Consider the following 26,242-nt stretch of genomic DNA (forward strand, 5'->3'; position numbering starts at 1 on the left):
CTTTCTTTCTTTCTTTCTTTCTTTCTTTCTTTCTTTCTTTCTTTCTTTCTCCTTCCTATTTAAAGTAGAGTGAAGATTTATTTTTTTTTCTAAGAAGAAAAGCAGTTAGTGTCTCCTGAGTCAGAGTGTTGAACATAAATGCTGGAGACATTGACTCCAAAGAAAGTTAACAGACAAGATATAATAGTAATAATAACAATAATAATAGTAATACAATTAACTACTTTTACTTTAATATTTGCAGCCACTGAAACTCCACAGCTGTACTTTGTTGTAACCACCAATTCTCCTCTTTCATCAGAATGCACAAAGGTGAGCTGCTGTAGTCTTGAGAGAAAACAGCTGATTTGATCTTCCCGGGTTCATAGTGATTGAGCCCTTGAATCACCACGTTTGGTCTTTATCATCTAATTAAAACAGACTGGCAAGATACTTATGAGATGAAGATAATGAGTGTTTTTTCCCAAGGTCTCAGGTTGTTTAGTAATTGTTCCAGACAACTTGGAAATATTCTTGTTTCTGGTTTTTATAAAATAATGTCTCTGGGCATTTAAATCATTGACATTAGCAACTGATGTTATTGCAACAATGTTTAATCTATATTTTATGTTTCAGGCATATGCATCCTTTTTATCTCTGCAAGGAATCCAAGACAGTTTTTTAGCTCAAGTGTTGTGACCACCCCTGACTTCACTTTGTAGGGCATGGGTCAATTAAGTCCTGATTTTATTTTTTAATTTATGAATTCTCTCTTTGAAAGTCAAACTTAACAACAACAACAACAACAAAAACAAAAACAAAAACAAAAAAACAGGGAAATAAATCTTGTGAAACAAACTTAGGTGGATTATCTTTTCCTAGCTGGACATGTAAATACCAGATCAAAAACATACTAATTTCTTACAAATGTATTTCTAACAAGCGGACTACCTTCTCTCTTCACCTGCTACTATAAGGAAACAGAGAGGAGAAATATGAACCTATCTATGAGTAGAAGTATGAACCTATGTCTTCTTTATTCATTTCACTGATAATGACTAAAGGACATGTTTTCATATGGCGAATAGCTCCCACTGTCTACTTCATACCAAGCACTTCTCCTATGCATGTATTATTTTGCATGTACTCATTCACAGTGAGTTTGATACTTTACACATAGCAGACTGTCATCAAGCCCAGGTATTCAATCCAAGAGCATGTTATACAGTGGAACAATAGAAATTAACTCAGAGCAAAGGGCAGACCCGGGTCACTCCCTGAGCCTTTTGATCGTGTAAATATTCTCATAAAACGAAATAGCTTTTTTCTGCCCTTGTTTTGTTTTGTTTTGTTTTGTTTTGTTTTGTTTTGTTTTTTCCTTTTCTTTTTGGTTAGCATAAAGGTACACAGGAAGAAACAATGCCATGAGCAGGTGCCCCTGACTTAAACATGTTACCAGATGTAATTTGTCCCAAAAGGTCTCATTATAAAGCCAAGTAATGGTCAACAGCAGCAGCACATCACGGCCAAGATTAAATTCCTCAAAAGGACATGTGCCAAGCTTGCTTGGGGGTGGAATTAGTCCAAATTGATTTAAGGACGTAGTTGAGCAGGACACAGCCCCCCCCAACCCCCAGCATGTAGCTCAGTGTTCTGATTACCAGTCTAGGAGGTAACAGGTTCATCCTGTCCCGATTCTCAGAATTTGCTAGCCCTCATTAAGTGAGACTTCTTTGGAAACAAGATAGGTCTAAATGGCCAATGAGCATCCTGGTCTGCAAGGTCACTGCTGACCACAGAGGGTGAGCACAGAGCCTCCCCTCCCTGTGTGGGTGTGAGGGACGGGAAGGAAGGTAACTCAGATGAACGACAAGATAAACATTTGCAGGAGTGATTAACTATGTGTTTTCTAATGCCCAGTGCAAATGCCACCTGATTCAGGAAGTGACCACATCGGTTTGGAAAACAAGAGTTTTTTCCGCTGTTAACTGCCCTTTGCTTAAAGGGCCTTTCAAATGGCAATGGTGCACACAACGCTTGCGCAGACTGTGTGCTATCCCTAGGCAACTTTTCCATTCTTTCCTTTGCCCTCAGCATCAGTCGGAAGTAATAAGGGAGGTTGGTTGCCAAGACCAAAGATGTGTGTCCACTTTTTGACCTGCACATGGACATCAAAACATGGCAAGATTTTCCTTCACATCTGTAACCCATCTACAGTTTCTATTTCACTGTTAGCAGTTGGATAAGGATTCTGTCCACATTTATGGACTTGAGGGGTGATGAGCAGAATACAAAGGACATCTTTTAGCAAACAGCTGCCAAATAAAAGGGCAAGCAAAATCTGGCTCAGTTTACCCAGCTAGCCTTGTTGAAAGCCACAGATGACTTAATACTTAGATTTGAATGAACAGACCAATGAGCCATTTCTACACCTGATGGCAATACTGGCCAATAGTATCTGCAGCATTGGGAAAAAAAAAATTAACTTGGCTTAGCACCAATGGCTGGATTTTGTAGGTTTGGTTTCTTTTTGGTTTTGGTTGGTTGGTAATCTACACAGTGTTTGGTACATACTTAATTATCCTTGATCATGCTTTCCCATGTTTCTGCTTTTGACAAGGAAAACAAACCTTGGGTTTGTTTGTGTCCTTTACTGTTGGTGTCATTTATGAGGGTCTGCGTTATTCTTCCTTCGTGTCCTAGAGATCACAAACAGGCTCTAGTCAATGCCCTTTTATTGAGTCCTTACCCCATGGCCAATGGGACTCTTGGTACAGGAATAGGCTGTAGACTTTTGAAATGCCACTTCTTTGTGTCAATAAAATTGTGCATATTTCCTATCAAGGCTCACTCTGTAGTTAACCAGATGCACAAGCACACAGGAAAAATTGCTGTGACTGTTCGTCATCAGCCAGGGTTTAGGCTAGTTATTTGTGGAGGCCATTCTGGGGTTTTAGAGTAGTAAACACAGTAATATCAACAGATTCAGTGAAAAATTGATAACAGATGTCAAGGAGGAACATTTAGAATAAAAAAAGAAAAACTCAACTGAAAGACTATCTGCCCAGGACATTTTGTAATTCAGTGTATTACAAACCATAAAGTTACTAAAAATCAATGTATGTGGCTTATTATTCATTCTGATGACCTGTAGCAGAGCCTTTGGGAATGCAGAGGGTGGGCAAAGGAAAGGGGGAACACAGGACCGTGAGTTAAGAAAGAGAGTTATGATGAAGAGGAAGCTATGGCAAAACAGGTCAACTCTGCAGATAAGTTAGACACGCAGCCTTCCAAACAAAACCTTCACCAAGGAAGTATGATTTATAAAGGAAATGAAAGTCTGCAAGCAAGCCAAGGAAAGCAAAAAGAAAGGTATAAGAGCCAAAATGATGAAGGACAGAACTTTTTTTCCAACATGAAATAAAAATACTTGGTTTCTCCTAATGGAAGAAAACACTGGACTAATTTTTGAAAACCAAAATGATAAAAGAAGTTGGGATTTGGTATAAAAATACAGACAGCTTACTTTCTATTTTTTTCCAGGGACTCGTTTTTTTTAATCAGATGAGAGGTTAAGATATATTAAAAAATAGAAAGTACTTCTTCAAAGCAATTGCCCAAAGAAGATGAGAGAAGCTAAAAATATATACCTCAATCAAGAGGTCTATTTTCTCCTCAAAAGAGTATGGGTTTAAAAAAAAATACAGAAAATGTGTAAGTGAAGAAATGAGTTTGGCTGAGCTCATGAAGAGCAAGGCCATTCCCTGAAGGCTAAAAGCAGAGAAATCCACCCGAAGTGAAGAGGTGGAAAAGAACATGCATGTTTGCATGGAGCCCTCCTTCAGTTTCACTGTTGAAAACAGCAGTCTCACACAAGCATCCCCTAGGGATGGGGAGAGTTGTGGTCTTTCCCAGAATCAAGTAATATTTGGTGGAGAAGAAATGGAGGGAATGAAAGGCCAAGAAGAGTAAGTAAACCAACATATTTCGGCCCCAGGTTTCCTCCAACCCTTTCTCTCCTAAATCCCTAAGAGCTGACTCGTTCAAGTGTTTGTGTGGCGCTCTAGAGCAGACAATCAAGGCAGGAAATAGAGCTCTGCATTTGAAATGTTAATCCCAACAGATCAATAATTACCACATTGTTTGCTGCAAAACAAACCTTTTGACCTGCTGGCTATGCAATATGGTTCTTGCTCTCTACTAGGATGGGCAGCCTGCTGCTTCACAGTGAATTAGCTTCTCCTTTTTAAAAGTAGAAAATTCAATTACGTCTCACTTCCGGTTTGTGAACACTTTGAAGTAATAAAAGGAGGGAAATGGAAATATCCACTTAGGATGATGGAAAATGACTTTAAAACAGAATAGCTCAGTTCTGTATCTCCTAGCCAATCAACTATATTAAGTTGAAGGTCATTTGGACAAAGGATAGATTGGCCAATTTATACAAATATTAAATTAGAAAAGAGAAATGGAACTTAAAAGGGACTCCTGTACTTTTCCCACACGTCTGTGATCTTGAAGCTTTTAGGAATAATCGTGGGAGTCTGTCTGGACAGTAAAGGTCTAGGGAGCTAATGAAAGAAAATGGGCAGTGATGATGGTATGGATGACGGTACTGAGTTAAAGTAGCTGGATTCATGGCACAGCCTCTTGACTCTTAGGAATCATAGTTTCCTGCCATGCTTACGCTCCAGTTGGGGGTTAGTGTACACAGCTGAAGCTGAGAGATGGAGGACTGTAAAGCCACTACCAGGGATAGGAGTTGGGAAAACAGTGCTTGGTGTTCATTAAGTGGGAACAGCAAGGCAAGCCTTTGTTCTTCCCGGAAGTAACAGTTCTTCTCTTCTGTGGACTTTGAAGGGAACCCAGTACATTCAAGAAGAACTTATTGAGTCCTACATTGTCTGCCACTTTGTCAGCATGAACTTGCTCACATTTTCCTCCCAAGGATGAGGCCTTGCCTATTACTTTACAGTGAGTGTGCAGGGCTCATAATTAATTGGATCAGGATTACTTGACCCAAGCCAATAAATTATCAGATGTTTTGACCTTACAGATATTAATTGAGTGGCTGGTACCACTCAATTAATAAATATAAAGTATACTTCATCTTTCCGAAGATGAGGCAAGGCTTTATTTCTTTTAATTCTGTAACTATTTAATGTTATGCTCGAGACATGGAAGTATTAAAAAGTATAGAATTTATAAACCAGCTCTCTGAGGAGTCAAATAATCTTCAGTGAATAATTGAAAGGGGTGATTCTACGGATGAATGACAGCGTTACACACTTAAAAAGCAGCCCTCATCTGGAGGAAAACGACGGAATCCATATTCATGACTCACTTGTGGGTCTTGGCAGGCTTCTCCGGCTTCTCATTATATGGAATGACAAGGTCAACGGCAGAGTCTGGCTTCTGAAGAAGCGTCCCCAACTTAAACTTGATCTCCTTGGCCCTGAAAGGATAGATGTCAGGGAGCAAGAACGACACATGAACACACAAATCTAAAATAGTGATTTCTTTCCGCGTCAGAGAAAAGACAAAGGCAAAGAACCTCATTTGCTTCTTTCATTCCCGTTGCAACATAAAGAACATAAAGCTGGACACACGAGTTCCAATAATTAGTGTTTAAAGACACCAGTTAATTCGTATTATCTCATTCCAACCTTAATTGTTCCATTCATATTTTCTATTTCTATATGGCAGGTCATATAGCTTTAGTCCCATTTTACAGAGGAGTAAACTGAATGACAGTTTAAATGTCTTAATACATGCCAGTCAATTTGCAGTCAAGCCCAAGCAGTCTGTCTCCAGAATCCCTAAGTTTAATCACTGACAGAGCTTTCTATCAGTCTCCCGAGGGCTCTGGCTCTGGCCGTCAACTAGATGCATTACATTGAACAATTTTGTTTTTATTTTTACTGCCAGATCTCTGTCCCCTTTCTAGAAAATAATAGAGTAAAGCTAGATGTCTTTGAGAGACATTTCCAATCATAAAATTAAACTACATTTGCTTGCTTGTTCTGAAAGTCTTGGCTCACTGACCCACTGCAGCTGGCGTAGTGTCCTACTTGTAGTGACCTTCATCAAGGAGATTGATATCCAATAGGTGGACTAGAGACTTAATAGTCCTTTAACTTCGGCATCTTAGTGAGCAGATGTGGTCAGAATTCTGAACAGTCTACCATCATAGAACGTGATGTGATGGTTTTCACCCAGTTTTTAAAACCAGTCTTTGAAGCAGATTTTCATCATGATTCCATACTTTAAACAGACCACAAAATTATATAAACTATCTATCTATCTATCTATCTATCTATCTATCTATCTATCTATCTATTTATCTATCTATTATCCATCCATTTAGATTCTAACTGTCTAATTGTGTATATATGTATCTATGTGATGTGTGGGTGTCTGAGTGTACGTGTGTGTTCAAAAGTGCCAAGACACATCTGTCTAGGTTAGAGAATACCTTTTGGGCGTTGGCTCTCTCTACCACTTTGATTAGGCAAGGCCCTCCATTTCTGCTACTCTGAGTGCTCTAATCTAAATTCTCTGAGAGATTCCAGGTGCCCCTCCTGTTGCCACCGCCCATTTCATCGTAGGAGTGCCAGGATTATAGATGTGAGCCATAGGCATCAGGCTTGCTCTGTTTTCTAGGTATGGAACTCTGGTTTGGGCTTATGTTGAAAGTATACTTAACTGATGAGCCATCTTGCCAGCCCTAAAATCCTAATCTTAAATGCTAATTCACGGGAGCAGTGGTGTGCTGGGAAACCCCAGACCGCCCTTCCCTTGTCACCGAGGCACTCCACATGCACATTTAAGATAGAGTTTATCATATTGCATTATGGTTATTGATTTGTGCCTGTTTTCTAAGCTGTATAGAAGAACCCTTTCACGGTAGAAGTCAAGTCTTAAATGCCTTTTAATCTTTGTGCCTGGCACAGTTGCTTGGCAACCTAGCAAATCCTCAATAGCATTTGTCTACATGAACTAAAATTATCTCTATTTTGTTTCTTACCAATCTATTAACATTTGTCTCTAAGTCAGTGCCAATCATAAGCAAAGCCTTCAAGAGCTATTATGGGTCCGCATTGTCACCAGACAGGATTTTGATATAGCAAACAAACCTTTTTAACTTATGCATAGATAGCAAAGCGGTGATGTGCAAGGCTAAGATGAACACTTGTGCAAATGAGAGTCGCAGTCAAGAAAGGCCAGTCTTGTAACTTCAAAAACCCACAAATATCCAAATACTAACTGAATGTCCTATTAGCCCAAAACATGGTGTTGAAACTGACTCAGAAACAATTAATTATGTGCCATCTTCTTATTGTGTTTCTTTTTGCTTTCGCTCTTTCTCTAGAAACTTCCCGGTAAGTGAACACCACTCCAGAGCCCTTTACCAAGCAGAGCTCACGCTGAAGAAAGCATTTTGGTAGAAATGGGGAATGTCCTACTGGGAAGAAGTGACTTATATAATGCAGTGAGTAAGACACATCTCCCCTTGATGCCAGGCTCTTCGAGTTCCTTAAATTATCCGATGGCAAGTTCTCCTGGCTTGAAAGTTGGGGCTGATGAAATGGTTAAGACCTCGTACTTTCATGATGATTAAATGTGCTGACACATGTGAATCACTGAGCACAGCATTTGGAATATTATAATTCTGCTTCCGCAAAGTTAGCTTTATAACTGCATAATCATTGTTTTCAACCAGGTTTAGCCCATGTTTCCTACCAATAAGCACCAAATGAAAGGGTCAAAATTATATAGGTTATTGTTCAAATCATGAATTATTCCCCAAATATTCTAACTCTGGAAGTAAGACTATCCATATATTATTTGGAATAAAAAATATATATTATTAGGAGTTGATTGGGAAATGACTGCAGCACTTGTGACTGCCCTCTGCTGGCGAATATGTAGCACTACAGTCAGAGATACAAGGTCAAGCCCGCTACTCCATCCAATACGAAGAGAGTGTTCTGCCTCTTGGCCTCCACATGCCTCTCCATTTGTGCCCATAAGGAGAACCATTTTCAGTGTTGGCCTTGACACAACACTACATCCCCCCAAAACTTACATAGACACTAGTGTAAGCTCTCGTGTTTGGGGGTTTTATTGTTTTGTTGGTCCTTTAGAATCTGGGCTTCCTCCTTTTCACCCTCTTCCTCCATTTCTCTTTCTTTGTCTTTTTCTCTTTTGCTTCATCTGAGCCATTTGCTTTTTTTTTTTTTTTTAAGGGCAGAAAGATACTGGTTTGTAATTTTCCATGCAAAAGCAATAGTCACGCATTAAAGGGCAACTGGAACAAAGGAGATGGACATTTTAAAGTAGTCATTCATTCATTCACTCATTCACTCATTCATTTCTTGCTAATTTAGAAATTGATTATGTTTGCTATATCAGGTAGCACATAATAAACATACAAACACCATAGCCTTAGTGCTTGCTTTTAAGATGCTTCTAGCCTATTGAAGTCTTCCATTGGGGTTTCCAGAAAGGAGCACAAACTGCAAAGAAAGTCCCAGTTCCCACTAGTGTGATCACAAGAGATTCCCCAGGGGAAGCAGAGGTAAATTTGGAAGACCTTTCTCATTTCTCACAAATTGTTAACATTCATCTGATTGGCCTTTTAGGGCAGAAAGAAGGCCATGTGATGGAAGGAGGATGACATGGCACCACCATGCTGCCCCTAGATGGTGACATATTTGGCATGGGTGCAAGAGTAACACTAAAGAAAGGGCTCTTCAAAAACATGTCCATGTAAAGAGGGGGACAGCAATTTTATTAACTCAGGTTGGTCCAAATTATCTTTGGCTATCCATTTCTGAGTGCATTTTTCCATAAGGAATGCTTATTTAAAAAAAAAGAGTGAAACATAACCCTAAAAATATTTCACCTGTATCATTTGTTCAGTGGGATTCATTTTTTTTTTTGTGTGTGTGTGTGTGGTGTGATCTTTTTAAAATGCTATTTATAACACCACCTATTTAAAAAGTTCATGTTCTCAGGCTGGGAATGAATCTCAGCCCTGGGTTTGACCCTCAGAATCATATAAAGTGGGTATGGTGGCAAAAGCCTACAATCCTACCATTTATAGGCAGAGACAGGTAGATGAGAAGTTTAAGGTTGCCCTGGATTACATGGGCATCTTGATATATACGATACTCACCGTGTGTGCTCATGCATGCGCGCATGCACATTCCCTTTCTCAGAGCTGATAGCTATATCAGAATATCAGGTACAATTTTCCTCTTGTTTGCCTTGTGAAGGCAATAGAGGGGAAACAGTGTGCTTCATTCCTGGTTTAGCATATGGGCTCAAGAAGGGGACACTGAAAAGTCCAACTGACCAGGTTATCCATTTATGATCATGCAGGAAAAAGATGAGTATTACTGCATTCATGCTCATCAGCAGTGATTGTTTAAAGTTGGTAAATGATCAGGTTCCAGCCACACTGAGTACTTGGCATTTTCACAAAACAAAACAAACAAGCAAAACACACACACACACACACACACACACACACACACACACACACAAACAAACAAAACCTCAGAGTTGCTACACTGCTCTCTTGAGAGTTCCTGGAAAACATCTTTGACCATGATTGCGTTCCTTCCCGGCAGAACCTCATAGCGTGAATCAATGGGAAAACCAAGCAAGCTCAAACTTGCAGAATTTGTTTCCTGTCTCATGATGAACTTGAACGTATCTGACATTAATTTAATTTCAAAATCATCTTTATCTGGAGAGAAAAACCTTCTAATTTGTTTCCCACATCAGCCATAGTCCCCAGGGTTTTGTTTTGTTTGCTTGTTTGTTTGTTTTTTGTTTTCTTTTGACTGCACACAGGCGTTTTCCCCCGGCTAGGTTACATTAATGCTGATTAACGATTTATAACTCCTCTGGTCTTCCTCCCCCCTTCCTCCTGTTTTTCTTTTGTGTTACAGGGGGGATAAAAAACTTGCTCTGAAATAAAATCAATTGGAAACGCCTGGCTGAGAGTTTAATTAAAGGCTCAGAGGAAGGTAATTCTGGAGATGAGTCATAGCGGGGATTTCAAGCTGCAGTGGTCTAAAGAGTAGCAATGCTAAATCTGCTGCTCCCCAAATAGATGTGCTGCCCAGGAGGCTGGGAACCCACAGGCCATGGAGCACCTTGGTCCTTTCTGCGAGCGGAGACGCCGGATGCAAGTTCTAACCTTCAGGTGGCTGTGTGTGCGAGGCCAGCACCAGGACTTGACCGAGAGCTATGGCGAGGATCTGAGTGTAGGAGTTTCCAGGATTAAGATGATCTTTCTGGCCCTGGTGACATTTTGGAACAACTCCAAAGGGCACATCTATACGCCACATAAACTACATAGTAGCTGTTTTACCAAAGCTGAAAAATATTGATGGGATGCAAGGCTGAAGAGATGATAGGAGTTCTTGCTTCCTAAAATAGCAATAAATGCCTATGAAAATGCACACACACACACACACACACACACACACTACCCCACTGTGCGTTGGCTAACCCCCAACTCTCTGGGATCTTCTGAATATGACTGCTGACTAGTATGACTGGAGAGACACAAAGCCCCTAGGGAACTGCAAGAGCCATAAAATGACTGAGTTCAGTCTCTACCTTTAAAGTAGAAGCAGACAATACAGAAGTGGGGGGCCGAGGCTGAGGCTGAAGCTCGGTGAATGGTTGTCGGGCATGGACAAGGGTCTGGGTGGATTTCCAGTACCAAAAATAAAACCAAGAAAAAGAAGAAAATGGAAGGCAGGAAGAAACCTGGCGAGCGGGGCTTAAGTGGAACATAGGTTCAGTTTTTCACACCGGTTATATAAGGGATATTCTAAAGACGAGAGAAACTGAGCATAAGGAGACAACTCCTATCACACTGTGTTAGAGACAGAGGGGCCGTTAAGGGTCCTGTGCTCGTAACAAACCTGGCAATCATAGGCAGGTTTAATTCTAGACCCCAGACACGTTTCAACAACACCCACGAACAAAGACACTCGGTAGGAAGCGTGGGCTGTGTAGGGCCGTGTTTTCAAAACTGTTTTCCAAAAGATTTGATCTATCCGTGGACAGAAAACTCAATGCAACCCAAATCTGTGGTGCAGATGCCCCCTGCTGGCCACGAAGAAGCAGAAGCTACACTTGCTGTAGACAGAACCCTGGATCTAGCTAAGGAAACCCTGTAGGGCTTCTTTCACAGAGGTGAAAAGACCGTGTCTTTTCTTGTTTCCTAAAAACACAGTAAATACCCATGGAAATGCATGTGCACGAACACACACGCACACACACACACACACACACACACACATACACACACACACCAATGCTTGTTATCTGACATCTTCAGCTACCCCCACTCCCTGTAATCCTCTGAACATGACTGCTTAAAATCAAGATCGACTCTCAAGACTGGGGAGAGGGCTGGGCTGGGCCATTTGGATGGAGAAAGATTCCATTACTCTAACATCCACTACTTCCCGTCTAGCAAAAAAAAAAAAAAAAAAAAAAAAAAAACTAACCTTACCCATTGCTTCTGTTTCAGCCATTCTAACGCAGTGCGGCATATTAAAATATACACCTAATTTCTTACCTGATTTTTGTTATTTATATATGGAACCTTAGGCAAATGATCCCAGGGTTAGTTTGTGCAAAATATCACTCGGTGATGTAAGCGGTAGAAGGTGAAGAAAGATGGCAACAAATACAGTGTCATCGTTGTTCATGTGACTTCAGCAATGACACCTGTCTCCCAGAACTCGTGATTAGCTATAGTTAACCACATTCTGAACTATTAGATGGTTGAAAAAAAACGGAATTGCCAATGCCAGCTATCAAATAGGGCATATTTATAGAAAACACACTTATGTCCTTTCAAGCCCTTGTTACGTCACACCATTTCCTGTCGGACTTAATAACAGCAATTGTCATTTTTGTGCTCATGCTCTTCCCTCAGCTGTCCCCAAGCTTTTGTCATTTGGATGCCCTCACAGGCAATTGAGACAAAATACTGGGGAGGAGCTTAGGCTGATACCGTGCTCACTTTGCAAGCATGAAGAATCCAGAATCTCGGTTAAAAAAAAAAATGTCAGGCACTGTGACATGTGCTTAAAATCCCAATTCAGGATGGCTGGAGAAATGCAGGTCCTCAGGTACCCACTGTTTAGCCAGCCTAGCCTACTTTGTGACTTACAGGCTACTGGCAGGCTCTGTTTGAAAAAATCAAAATAAAAATAAGCCCTCAGTGCCAATTAAAACACGAGCTGTGTGCAGTTTCTTCTTTTCCTCGCTTATTTACTTAACAGACTAACAAGCAGTTTCTTTTCTATGTGCCTGCCACACGCCACACACCTCTAGGTGTAAGGCAATCCTCTGTGGAATAAAAGGACTAGAAACAATGAGATGCTAGGCTATTACACTTTCATCTGCTTATAATTGCTACAGTGCAGGTCACTGGGTATTTGCTCTAATCAGATACGCACTTCTCTCAGGGGTGATCAGCAAGCTTTTTAGAAAGTTCGGGCTCTGGTTGGGCCATCTGTACCAGTTCCTGCTGCCCTGACCAAGATCATTGTGAGCCTGTGGCACACACCTCTAATCCCAGCACTCCGGGAGGCAGAGGCAGGCAGATCCCTGAGTTTGAGGCCAGCCTGGTCTACAAAGTGAGTCCAGGACAGCCAAGGCTACACAGAGAAACCCTGTCTTGAAAAAACAAAAAGAAAAAAAAGCATCATGGTTAGCAAAATGTTTGTTAGAAATGACTTTTTCACAAGTGCACTAGATAAAAGTTTCTCTCTAGTCATGGAGTGTTGCTCAGATTCGGACTGGTGAGCCTATTTGTGGACTCCTGCCCATGTTAAACCAAGTTTGTAAAGATGCAACTAACCTTTTGCTCCTAGAGATGGCTCCTGTGGCTGGATCCCTGCCTAGCCCCATGTCCAGTCACTGAGGTGGGGTTTCTTGTGGCCTGATATTGGCCACAAGGACATCAGAATCTCAACGCAGATCTCCTCCCTTCATACAGGTGCAAGCAGAACCCAGACCCCTGGGACTTTGCTGCTATTGTGGGATGAATTCCATAAACACTTTACCTCAGGTTGTTTGCTCAAAAATGACGTGTTCCCTAAGAGTTCACAGTCGGTACGGTGGTCGTGCTTTCACACACTGATGGTGAAGCTATTGATAAACAACAACCTACAACTAACCCCTAGTATAACGGGTTTCCTAGCCTGGAGTTGGTCTTGGACAGATCCTTTTATTTTCCAGTAGCCACGTACAGTCTGAGTGACCTCACACAAGCTGTGTGTCCCTGCACGTCAACAACTGAGCTGTGTCACTAGGACAAATGAGGAGATGATGTAAGACATTTCTGGAAGGCGATCAAGAGGTAAGGACAGTAAAGGCTGGTCCGGCCCCTGGCACCTAAGGAGCGTGTCGTATGTGCCAGGCACTGTTGTTGTTATCATCATTACCACGGTTGTTGTCATCCCCACATCTACTCACTTAACAACTGTGCCTCCCGGTGCCAGCTCTGGCTCCTCATAGTCCTTTGACGTGAGGACTTGTAACCCTGAGCTTTTGCAAGGGTGGACAATGATGGAGGGCTGTGTGCCACTTCGGTCTCTCTTCTCTGTAAGCAACTTCTCCATAAGGAGACCCTATGGCTTGTTCCCCAAAACAAAACAAGATAGAGGATAGAGAGAGAAGGGAGAGGAGAGGGGAGTAGGGGAAAGAAGAGGATACAGAGAGAGACAGAGAGAGAGAGAGAGAGAGAGAGAGAGAGAGAGAAAGAGAAAGAGAGAGAGAGATTCTCTCCTGGACAAATGGCCACAATACTACCAGGCTCTAAAACTAGTCAGTCCCGTGCTAACAGAGCTGCACATCTCTGACACACACACACACACACACACACACACACACACACACACACACACACCAAGGCAATGGTGGGACTGCAGAGTTGGAAGGATGGATAGATGCTGCCGGTAGTGATTCTGAACCCAAAGCGGCAGGGCTTGCAGCTTGACTGAAAATGATACCTACACCTAACCAGCTGACCCTGGAGTGACTGCCAGAGACGGTGGAGCTTCAAACAAGGGACTTAAAATTAACAGCGTCCATTTAACATGATTCAAAAAGTATTTTTTTTTTGTAAGTAGAAAAATGTTTCTGCAAAAGAGAGAGACTGCTCAAATTCAAACAGGAGGCATTTTGGAGAATTTACAAACCATAACTGTGATGAAACCATGGAAATAGTGAACAATAAATGTGGAGAAGTTTCCATGACCAAGAAAAGCCATCAAGGCAAGAGTAGCAGCAAGCTGCTTTGGATAACCGTGTCATGTGACCAGCTGGAACCATCCCAGTGACATCATAAGACACTCTCCAGATCCAAAGTCCATTTCACACTCACAAACAACCCATCGAACACTGTTTAATCTCATCCCTGCACTTGGCAGAAAGAACACATCTGCTTTTAACTGCTGAGAATCCCATCTTAGATCGTGGGACTGAAAGCAACAGTATCCATGCTGAAAGGGCTGTTCCTTGAGGGGAGCCAAGGGGGGCTGAGCACCTGTTCAGGAAGTTCAAAGCAAAACCCCAAACAAGCTTCTTTTCCTCAAAGGAAATGACAGAATAGCATAGTGACTCAGAGCAGACATGGCAGTCTCAGACTTCTCCTGCCACCTTGCTACACACATGGCCGTAGACACTTCCTGAACTCTGTTGGCTTGTTCTCTCATCTTTAAAATTCAACAAGAATAATTGAACGTGCTTTTTAAGTACCTTTTATGACAGTGAAATCAGTTACTGTACGTGAGGCATTTCTTTCGGTGCCTGGCACATCCACCGTGGCACACCATAAATTACAGGGTTCATAATTTCTAATGTTATTACAGAAAGTCCTGTACTAAGGAACATGCCTAGTGTGTTCACAGAACAAAAAGCACTAGACAGTAAGGGGAAAAACACCGTGACAGCATGCCTTTGATAAAAAAGGGTTTTATCTGTCTTATCAGATATCAGGTTTTATCTGTTTTATCAGAAGGCTGACAGTCCAGTTTGCTGGATGATCGTACGTATTTGAGTTCTCTGGTCTAGTCAAGAGAGAGACAGAGACAGAGACACACAGAAAGAAAGAGAGAGAGAGGACAGAGTGATGTCAGGCAAAGAAAAAAAGGAAACAGGTGATAAAATTCCTGCTGACCTTTTAACTAGAGTAAGGAACATTTCCCATCTTTGACATATAAAAGGAAAAGCAAGGAGCCAAGGTCTTCATGGGCTGTGAGCGGTGCCATCATTTACCACACCTCTACACCTTCCCAACGCCCCCTTTCATCTGTAACTACAACCACCTTGTTCCCATAACCTGTACCCCCTGGTCCTTATGGACTGTCTTCCTCATTCTAGCAGCTGATTGGTTACAGGCGTTGCTCTCTCTTTTCAGAAAACTCTTTCAATGTGTCCTTCCGCCTCCCAATTTAATTGACCAGTCCGAAAGAACTGAACTGCTGTCATGTCCTATCCCGATGTCTCTATCCTTCCCTTCCCATTTCAACTCCCCCCCACACCCTGCTCACAGCTGTATGGGCTGCTGGTCTATCCCAAACTCAAAATATCACTCTCTGGTTTCCCATGTCCCTTGTCACCATTCTGTTCCCCACTCACCACCCCCAATTTCTTCAATGCCAAGTGCCCGCATCCTCTCTTGCAAGCACTCTCTTCATCTCTCCCCCACCACACACCAATTTAAAACCCTCTGATCATCCCCCCCCCCCCCGACACACACACAAATCTGTTATCCTTTGAGCCTATCAAGTTGCTTTAGTTGTTAGGGTAGAGTGGAAAATGAAAGCAGAGTCGTACCACATGGCTGTATCTTCCACTTCCCACTACCCAGCAGGTTGCTAAATATCACAACTCACTTTGCATACCAAAATGGCGATGGAGATCCACGGAGAGGATAATAAACTGTCCCACTGAGGTGCCTACAGCAGCATTTTGTGCACAGTCATTATTTGATATGCATGTGTGTTATTCTTACTACTGCTGTCCCTATCAAAGCCTTGTGTACACAGGATCCATATTCATTCTGGCCTAATCTATATGTCAGACTTCCGTGGAACCACTGCTGGCTGCCATGGTCTGTGTGCATTGATAGGCATATTCTGAACAAGGAGATAAAATACACACAACACAGAAGTGCTTGGCTGACATTCAAGTAAACGTTTTTGAGACAGTCTCTACCTCATCACAACCCGAACAACCCTGAAAGCATGGAGGGTTACCCTGGCATTGTCCTCATTGGGGTTGCTTCTTCTAAGACCTCTATGGCTGCCCAGTACAATGCAGTCACATTATAATAGCTCTCCCCTTGTGCTGTTGATTCACATTGTATTTTTTGCAATAGCATTGTTTTTCCCAAGCTCTGTCCACTCTCTACTTGAAGATTCCCATAAAAATTGGGACATTTCCCAAGATTTTATGGCCTGTCTCTGACATATTCATCACAGTAGGTTATTGGGGCTAATGAAGAGACGGTGTAAGGGCAAGATGGAAAGGCCAGAAACAGCTCGTTCCCCTTTGACCTTCAATTCCCCATCTTATTCAAAGCAGTGTTGGCAGGAACTCCAAACTTTTGGTAATTCCATTTGGAAGCTAGATAATGGACAGTGGGAAATGGCCCTCCAGTTGGGGAAGATAGATATTTGTGGAAATTTTGAGTTCCAGAGGTGGAAGGGTCAGTAAAGTTCCCACAAGAGCTTCTGTGGACACTGGTGGTACCCGCAGCCACCAAGCATTCTTTCATGTGCCGTTACAGAGAGATTCCACAGACTAAACACTTATTACTGAGCATGGCTCCTACTTTAGACTCATTTAGCAGGTCCCAAAGAAAAAGACGAAAGAGTATCAAGGGTATCAGAAAGAGTATCAAGGGTATCAGAAAGAGTATCAAGGGTATCAAAGAAGGAGAAAGAAAAAGAAAAGAAGGGGAGAATTCAGATCTTACTAAATACCAGGATGATTTCCATCACTCCACAAACTCAGTGTCATCTCCCATGATGCTTTATTTCTTCAAAAAAAAAATCAGAGGTCTTATTCAGTGTTTCTATTTGCCAAATGACTAAAGGTGTTTGTTGAGTAAAATAATGGCACAGCAATAAGGAACCAAAGAACAGTTTCTGTTGCTAAAATTAGATTTAAATGATCATTTCTCTTTCCCTGAAAAAAAAAATGTTGAAATAGCAGCTTATAATTTCTCATTTTAATAATTACCTATTGATTCATAAATTCATTTTTATAATAATTTACTTGTCCCACTGTAAGGGAAGAACTACTGTTTGTCATAGTCTGTAATAGATACTGTGGGGATACTTTATAATTTTAATAAGAAACATTTCTGGCTTCTGGTAGCGTCTCCTTTATATAGAGACAAAGATGGGTGACTTATTGGCATCTGCTGAGTCCTTGACTTGAAGTTAGCATACCTGGGGCCGAGCCGAAGTTTGTAGAGTTCACTCTCTGACTGTGAGCAGGCATTTATTCTTTAGTAAAACAGTGGCATGATGGTGTCTTTGTCAAACAGGTGTGACGAAAAATTCAGTACCAACTATCCAACCGAAGGGGAATCTGACGGTGGAGGGTAAGATGTGATGGTCTCTGAACACGGTGTTTCACGTCGGCGAGCTCAGCACAAGAGGTCAGGGCAGGAGAATTACAGGTGTGAGGCCACCTCTGCTCTATCTCCCATCCCCCCAACAGTGCCATGAGCTGTGTAGAAGGTAAAGAATTTTGTGGGGGAGTTCAAGGAAGGGAGTACGGCCCCTCCCTGGAGGGGGAGGGGTGTGCAGAGCTTCTGAAGAGCTCCCTGAAGTACCAGTGTTAGGCAGTGCGTGATTTGGCAGAGACTGTATGCCAGGTGAGAAGGGGTGTTTGTTTGAACCACAAGGATCTCCATCTCTTCTTGTCCTTGTCCTAACTCTTCAGAGGTTATTCCTAAACTTTATATTTCCTAAAACACTTAAAAATTTCAGTGGGATCAATGCAATCTCTACTATAGCTTTAATACATTGAAGACCGAAGAATAAATTGTTGTTGTTATTGTTTTTCAAGAGAGGATTTCTCTGGGTAGCTCTGGCTGTCCTGGACTCCCTTTGTAATGCAAGATGGCCTCGAACTCACAGAGATCTGCCTGCCTCTGCCTCCCCAATGCTGGGATTACGGGTGTGTGCCACCATGCCCAGCTTTGAAGAATGAAAAACAGAAACACCCTAAAGTTGTCACTAAATTATAGATGTATGCTTGTTGTGGAAAAGGGGTCCAGGAACCAGGCAGGCAGTCACTCAGCTGCCACAAGCCAGGGGCCATGATTTGACAAACACAGGAGGATATTACATCAGCGTTTGGGATGAGGGCCTGCTGCTAGCCTGGGTGGGGACTTGAACCAGCTTAGAAAGATGTAAATCTAACACATTTTGCAAATGAAAGTCAGGATTGATACAAAGCACATCCAAGAAAAAAGGCCTGGGAACCTGGAGCAGCCATGCCAGAGGGGGGCCTGCCAGCATCCCACAGGAGACAGGAGGGATGAGCGCTGCCTCATGAGTGAAAGCATCTGTGCAAACCCTGATGAATGACTCTTTAAGGAACTCCATCTTGGCTTGTAGGCGCTGTGGATATCTTATAGGGCAGAGAGGGTTTTTGCAGATGTGATAAATTTAATGCGGGGCCATTGTAAATTGGTCATTGTATGAAAAAGGAGGGTGCGTGCTTGCATGAGCACACACACACACACCAACATTCACACACAGAGAGAATTTAAAGTGAAATAAATCCTTTTTTTTAAAGAAAGGAATTGAATAGATAAAAAGAGACATTGAGAGGGTTAAGAACTGAAGTCCTACTATAACACCACCAACGGTTAGGAAGATGGTAAATGAAAGCCCTGCTCCCTGCCTACCCAAATGAAAGGTCCAAAATAAATTTCTTCTCTTTACCCAAATTTAGAGAAATTTGTCAGACAGTTGCACAATGAAACCCTAACTGCAATCACTTGAAGAAAAAAGTTAAATTAAAGATGAACAAAGAGGCAGGGACCCTACTATGTCCAAGCGCCTGCTGAGGACCCAAGTTTTCTTCTTTATATCCTAGGGTAAAAATGACCATGAAGGTAAGTTTCTAGAACTCCTCATTTGAGTGGCCCCTGCACCCTGTTGCCCAACCACCCTGGTGATGACCTGGTTCGTTTCAGCTTGACTAAGAACACAGACAATTAAGGGTTGGTTAGCTTACCAAAGTTGAACTCTGTGTGAGGCAACTGTGTTTCTTTGTTTCTTTTCTTTTCTTTTTTTTTTTTTTTTGGCTAAATTATATTCTTTATTTAAAAATTAAAAAGAGGGCTGGAGGGATGGCTCAATGGTTAAGAGCACTGACTGCTCTTTCAGAGGACCCAGGAGGACCCAGGTTCGATCCTCAGCACCCACATGGCAGTTCACAACTGTCTGTAACTCCAAGATCTGACACCCTCACACAGACATACATGCAGGCACATCACCAATGTACATAAAAATGAAAATAAAAAAATTAAAAAGCATATCCATAGCATAACAATGCAGATTTGCAATTGTCTTTAATGCTAAGTTATGCATATACCAACTAATTTTAAAATAAATTTCACTTTTCATTATATATTACTAGCAAATATTTATTTGTATGCATAAATGCCAGTATGCCTAGGAGCATGCAAAAATTACTTGGGGTAACAATGGGAAAAGTTTAAGATACTCTGGTCTGATAGAACATATCCTAAGAAAGCCAGTTTCCTGGTTTTGGTAATGGACTATAGTTACATCAGATATTATAGGCAGAGGACACTAGTGGAAGGGCTGATGGAGCTCTGTATCTGATTCTTAGCAAATTCTTTTGAGTCTCTAGTTATTTTGAAAGAAGACTGTGCTTCTTTACTAGTTATGGATGCTGTATCTAACAGGGGGATGTCTCTCCTACCTGGGATTGTAGAGCAGATATTTAAATCTGATTTCTAAGCAACAGTAGGTGAATGGGCTTTATGGAAACCAATATGGTCACCTCTAAAGGAGCAGTGCAGGATCAAAACTGTGCATGAGTGTAGAGCCTGTCTATGGCTTTGTGTCAGAGTTCCTGGCAAGCTTGAAGCTGGTGGTCTCGAAGGCAACAGGTGGGTTTTGATGAGGGAGGGCACTGAGTCTGACCTGGACTTTCTTCAGCGGGAGTTAGACATGAATACTCGTAGTTCACAGAACTGGAATAGAAGACTTTGTACATGCTTAGAAGGCCAAAGAGCACATGCTACAGCTACTGAACGGGCAGAGTATAAGAGAAGTGGAACTGGCAATTACAACACTGGTTTTCTAAAGCAGCGGGAAGGGTGAGATGAAGGCATGGATGGCGGATCGTGTTACTTCTCAATAGATGCTCAACTTTAACAGGAGACAGACTGAGCGTCCCTGTGACACGTCCCTGTTTGGGTGGTAGGTCTGGAGCAGGAGTTGGTGAGCATGCTACATCAACTATCCTTCTTGTCTTCTACTAGATCACCTAACATCCCCTTCCCCCATGTGACCAGTACTATACAGTGATACAGTTGATTTTCAAGGATTTCATAGTGTCTTCATCCTATTTAGCAAAACGGGGGTCAACAGAGACTGTGCTGGTGACAATTACCCACCAATTTTGGGCTTGTGAGACAGCTTATTCGGTAAAGGCAACTGCTGCCAAGTTCGACAACTTGAGTTTCTGGGGTTCACAGGGTAGATGAAACAGGGGTACTCTTATGGGATTGAGCACTTGTCCTGTGGAGGTTGACTTTAACTTCAGGAAAACAGTGTCAAAATTGCATTCAATTTTAAGGCACAGCTATGAATTAAATACAGTTCCTCCTTTCCAAACTTTAAAGCGTAATTTATTACCCAGAGTAACAGGGTTGAGAGGTGATGAGAATATAAGGGGGGTAGGGGAGGTCATCAGTGGGGTGAATGCTGCTCTGCAGGGCTGGGTTAGTTACTCTGAGTGCAGACTGAAAACAGCAAGGCTACTGCTCTCTCTGCTGCTGCCCCTTCCACAGGCAATTACTTGACCTTGCTCTACCACTGGGCTATGGTTCAGAACAAGAGTCTAGCACTCTGCTCTTAGACATCCTACAGAGTGGTGAGTCTTTTCTTACAAGCTGCCCAATCTTGGGCATTCTTTTATAGCAACGGGCACTTAAGACATCCAACGACTGCCCACAGGGAATCAGAGAATGTCTTAGTGAGACTCACACGAGTGGTGCCAGAGAGAGGAGAAGGATAAAATGCAAATGATGAAATAAAGAAACATATATTTGCCTAAGATGGGAAAATAGCTTACCAATTCATAATCATCTTTGGCAAAGATGTTATTCCCTGGGTATGGTTAGATGGCTCAGCAGGTAAAGACACTTGCCACCAAGCCTGAAAACCTGGCCTCCAACTTCAGAACCCACATGATGGAGAAAACAAACTTTCTCAAGTTGTCCTCTCACCTTCACGTGAGCACTGAAACACACACACAAAGCATGCGTGCGAGCATATGTGAACTCACACTCACACACACACACACACACACACACACACACACACAAACACACCACACCACAAACACACAAACATGTACACAAAAATAAATGCAGTAACAGAACGTCATTCGCTTCTCCTAAGTGTCTGAGTAAATCCCCGATTGCGGCCGAAAATACATCGTTTATCAGAGTCATTAAGAATGCCACAAAAGAATGTACGTATTAATCTACTCATTCAAGTGGCACACTTTCTTTAGACCTGATAGACTCAGAAGCTGGCGTAAGATTCTAGAAACCTGTAACACAGAAAAGGGCAGATCACCAAATTATCCAGACAATCCCCAAAAAACGCATGTCAGAGCTCACACTTCCACAGACCCAAGAGTCCCTTATAAGCTACCACTTAACACAAGCTGCCAGAATACAGGAAGCCACTTTTTTAGATGGAACATCTTGAATCTTTCCAAACTTCTTGAGTCCTGTAGATGAGTGCTTCGTCAAGAAACAGATGTTCTGCGCACACACAAAATCAACAAAAGTCGCAGCTTGACCGAAATAGCCATCCGCACTTCACCGTTAATAATAAACGCTTGGGAACAGGGTGTAGCACGCTGTCACGCACACTACTTCATGCTCTGTCTTTTCCTCTGACTCTAAAGGGACCGTCCCAACATCTTTCTAGAAGATGGGGTTTACAGGATCTAAGTGAGAACCTGTCCAGACGAGCTCGGTGTGGTGTGAGAAGTGTTGGGGAGGCAATTGGAGAGCATAGAACACTGGCCTCAGTCTCATTTGCTAGTCAAGACATGAACCTGTCTGAGGTATTCCAAAGCTGTTTGCCACGCTCCTCTAAACCCTGACGCGTTTCCTTTTTAAAGGTAGGTTACCTTACCTGGGTACAGCAGCAGTAGAAGGCCTTGCCAGCAAATGCCCTGGGGTGTTCTAAGAGCTCCATGCCAGGTGAATAGCCCAAACAGCACGTGCTGACGATGCCTGCTCCTGACCTTTAGGTTAATTAGACCACTGATGTTTCAGAAAAGACACAATTCCAATTCCCCCATCCTGTGCGAGTGTGTGTATCTATGTGTGTATGCGTACATGAAAGACGCACCTACAGTAAATAACCCCTATACATGCACATACAATCAATCTCAATTAAACTGCATGGATCACACATATACACAAACACACACACACACACACATAAAGCAAAAGCAAACCACCACAGGAAAGTAGGAAAGAGACTTGTTTGGGTAGAAGACTGGGTTCAGCAAGAGTGGGAAGAAGATGAGAAAGGGTAACAGGGTGAATATGATCAAAGCCCATATATTCACATAAAATACCAACAAACGCATTTTTTTAAAAAAAAATCTAAGTTACGGAAACCTCCATGGACAGGTAAACATCTCGTAAAATTTAATGGCTACAGCTTTTAAATATGTGACTGGATTTAGGGGCAGAAAATAATTAAAATAAAATAAAATAGGAATACATAAAGTCCAAATTCACCATAGCAATGCGGTAGGGCTGGAGGGAGTATAGAGGAACATGCCTGATCAGGTCTCTTTGCAAGTAAGGGAGAGATTCTTAGGGACAGGGCTCGGGACTGGCCCTTAGCTATTAAAAGCCAAGATTATAGTTTCAGACTTGCTCCTGCTTCCCACCTAGACTACAGCATAGCTTCCTACATTGCACGTGCAAATGTCGTGGTAAGTGATGGGAGGTGTGGGGGTGTGGCATTGACGATGAAACCTGACAGACACAATCCCAAGCGTGTCAAGTGTTGGACCCTCATCCAAACAGTCCAACAGCAAAATTCATACTAGATGTTTCCTGAATGGTTCCAGGTGCTAAAGAGCTCTACTGTTAATTTCTGAATAACAACCATGTTTTTAAAATGAGTTTTCTAATGTTTTATACTGAATGCACAGTGTGTTTTCTAAAGAGAAGAAGCAGGAAGAATGCTTTGGGAAGGTGAGCAACTATGAATGAAATAATTGTCTATCGAAGACTTTGCCTGCCATACAGAGAAGAGGAAGGGTGGTGGGGAATTACTTGTTAGCATCCGCCCGTGATGCCTGTCACCTAGTGGGTTTTGTGACTGCTCTTTCTTGTGGCATTTCTTTCCAACAAGATTCAATAGTCATTTTCAGATGAGGAAATGAAGCTCAGAGAGAGCCAAGTCTTCCTCAGCTTCCCAGGAAGGACGCAAGAGGACAGCTGTGGTCTCTGTTCCTTCCACAGCCCTGTAAGTGTTCCAGGGCTAAGGCAGAAGGAGGGACAGACTTCAAAGCTAACTTTCTGCACTGCAGTTGCATCTTCCTTTATCCTGTCCCTTCTGGGGCAGCCAGAGGGTCAGGCTGCTGCTGTCTTTATCCTCTTGCAATTGAACTCTGTCTTTGAAATATGGTCCAGAGCCCACATTATCTGAGAACTGATTGAAACTTTAAAGAGAAAAAGAGATACAGGAACCTGTTATTGGCTGGCCTTCATTCATATCCTGCTTCCTGTTGCTAATGATTGATCCTGCCTGGATTAATTAAAAGTTTCACCCCTTTTCTCTCCAGCCAGCAGGACAAACTGTTAACACTGGCCCAAGAGACATAAATAAGCTTGGTTTTTATTATCATCTATTCTCTGTAATCTGTAGTTCTTCTTAGAAAAGGAGAAAGAGATTAGACGACCTTCCAAGGACCCCTCTCGACCAAGCTTCTGGGATCTGACAGCATAACCCGGGCTAAGTGACAAAGACACTATGAGGAGGCGATCAGTGGACACAGGGAACAGAAGCTGTGAAAGGAGCTGTGATGTTGGCTCCCAGAGAAACAGTCAGGCCGTGAAGGTCCTTAAATTCCAAAAGCCAAATGCTTGTCATCCTGGGAAAAAACAAACAAACAAACAAACAAAAAAAAACCACCCTCTGCTTACCAAGCTTTTCTGCTGCATTATAGCAATGTTGGGTTTCCTTTCATCTTCTTTCTACTAAATCCACCCCCCCCATAGAAACTTTCACTACCTCATTATTTAGAAACATGCTCTTTTTTTCCCCATTGTGACATAACATATCACTGCTAATGTTTGTTCTTCACAAGCCTCCTAGAAAGCAGAGAAAAGTGCCAGGCTGATGATGGGCAGCCCTGTCTCCAGCTACTATTATCCATTAGTCGAGAACTTTTTCAGGAACATATTTTTCAAGAGACTACTATGTGACAAATGCTGATTGACTTTTTAAAATTCATTTAGGCAAAGAAGAAAAAAAAAATCTTTCTTCAAGCAAATTTCCTCAGTTATCAGAGTCAGGAGTTTGGGTTAGGCATTATTACTCTGTTCTCTGACGTGATAGCAAAATACCTGAGTCATCTAGTTCTGCAGGAGCTGCAGATTTTGGGGCATGGTCCTTGTGTCACCTTCGACCCGGTGAGGATCACATTACAGATGGCATAACATGAAAGAGAGACACTTCACAGTGAGGGCAGGGGTCCTGTAAGAACCACCCACCTACTAAAAGCCCTGTTATGGTTTGTATCTTGAACGTCTCCCCAAAGATCCAAAGATCCACACAAAACGCTTGGTCTGCAGGAGGTGCAAATGGGAGGTGGTGGAATCTTTTAAGAGGCAGGACCTTGAAAACCAATGGTGGTCCTTTCAGTGGACACACAACAAACTAAGTATTGCCTGAGACTTGGTACAGAGTGCATTAACACTGGTCAAACATTCTGTACCCCTCTTACCTTCATGTCTGGATATGCAGCCTACTCCTCACATCTACGCAGAGCTGCCTGACTCTTTGTTCTGTAAGGTTAGTTAAACATCATTTTCTTAACTCCTTGTAATGTCCTCCCCAAACATCAGAGGCTCTGAGGCCCAAGCAGGCTTGCACTTTGTACTTTAGTACTCTGTATTTATTCCTCTGTACTGCACTCAGTGATGAACGTTCTCATTCACCTTCCTACCTGTGGGACACCGTCCTGTGTGCGGCAAATGGCTTGCCATTTAGAAGCCTAAGGGATGTATACAGGCTTGAAATAACTGAAGTTGTTTCATCAGCAAGAATCCATAGCTTCTCAGTGATCTCCCTGTCTATTATTAGCTTACTGTGTTCTGAATATTATGTAGTCTACAATGTGTTCAATTATGTCACTAGCCTGTCAGCAACTGGTGGGCTTCAAGTGTATACATTTCCAGCAACAGTAACACTAACCCCCAACCAGGAAGTCCCAGCATTAGCGAATAAGCGACAAATGTAGGTATAAATAAGTTCTACTGTCGATACTTGACAGTGATAGGAAAAACTGCAAAAATCCCATCAGTGTATCTCTCTAAACACCGTGGGTTATTTACATAAAAACAAAGAGCAAGACATAACAATGGCAAGATGCCCAAACCCCCGCAGACTGTCACAGTAATGGCGTCAACGGTCCACCAGTGTGATGCGTTCAGATCCGTCCCTGGCATTAAGATGTGCAAATACCACGTGGGCTAAAGGCATCCATGCATCCCATGCTGCGCACAGTCAACAGGACTCTCACCGCTGGACAGGAGGCCAAAATGTATCAACTGGTCTTCAGAGAAGCTGGGATGCCTCTCAGCACTATGCTTATTCCTGGAGCTTTCTATAGACGAGGTGTGTGTGTGTGTGTGTGTGTGTGTGTGTGTGTGTGTGTGTGTGTG

The 26,242-nt window shown here is 42.3% G+C and overlaps 1 protein-coding gene across 1 annotated transcript in view; it reads right to left on the reverse strand.

The window, feature by feature from the left end:
• Nucleotides 1-26,242, reverse strand: part of Rgs5 (regulator of G protein signaling 5) — a 44,203-nt gene that overhangs the window by 16,587 nt on the left and 1,374 nt on the right. The window contains exon 2 of the mRNA XM_055624643.1: nt 5,324-5,434. Coding sequence (XP_055480618.1) covers nt 5,324-5,434 — 111 coding nt within the window. The remainder of the gene's footprint in view (nt 1-5,323; nt 5,435-26,242) is intronic.

Source organism: Psammomys obesus, unplaced genomic scaffold (assembly GCF_907164565.1).
Source record: "Psammomys obesus unplaced genomic scaffold, mPsaObe1.curated_primary_1811, whole genome shotgun sequence".
NCBI classification, from domain to species: domain Eukaryota; kingdom Metazoa; phylum Chordata; class Mammalia; order Rodentia; family Muridae; genus Psammomys; species Psammomys obesus.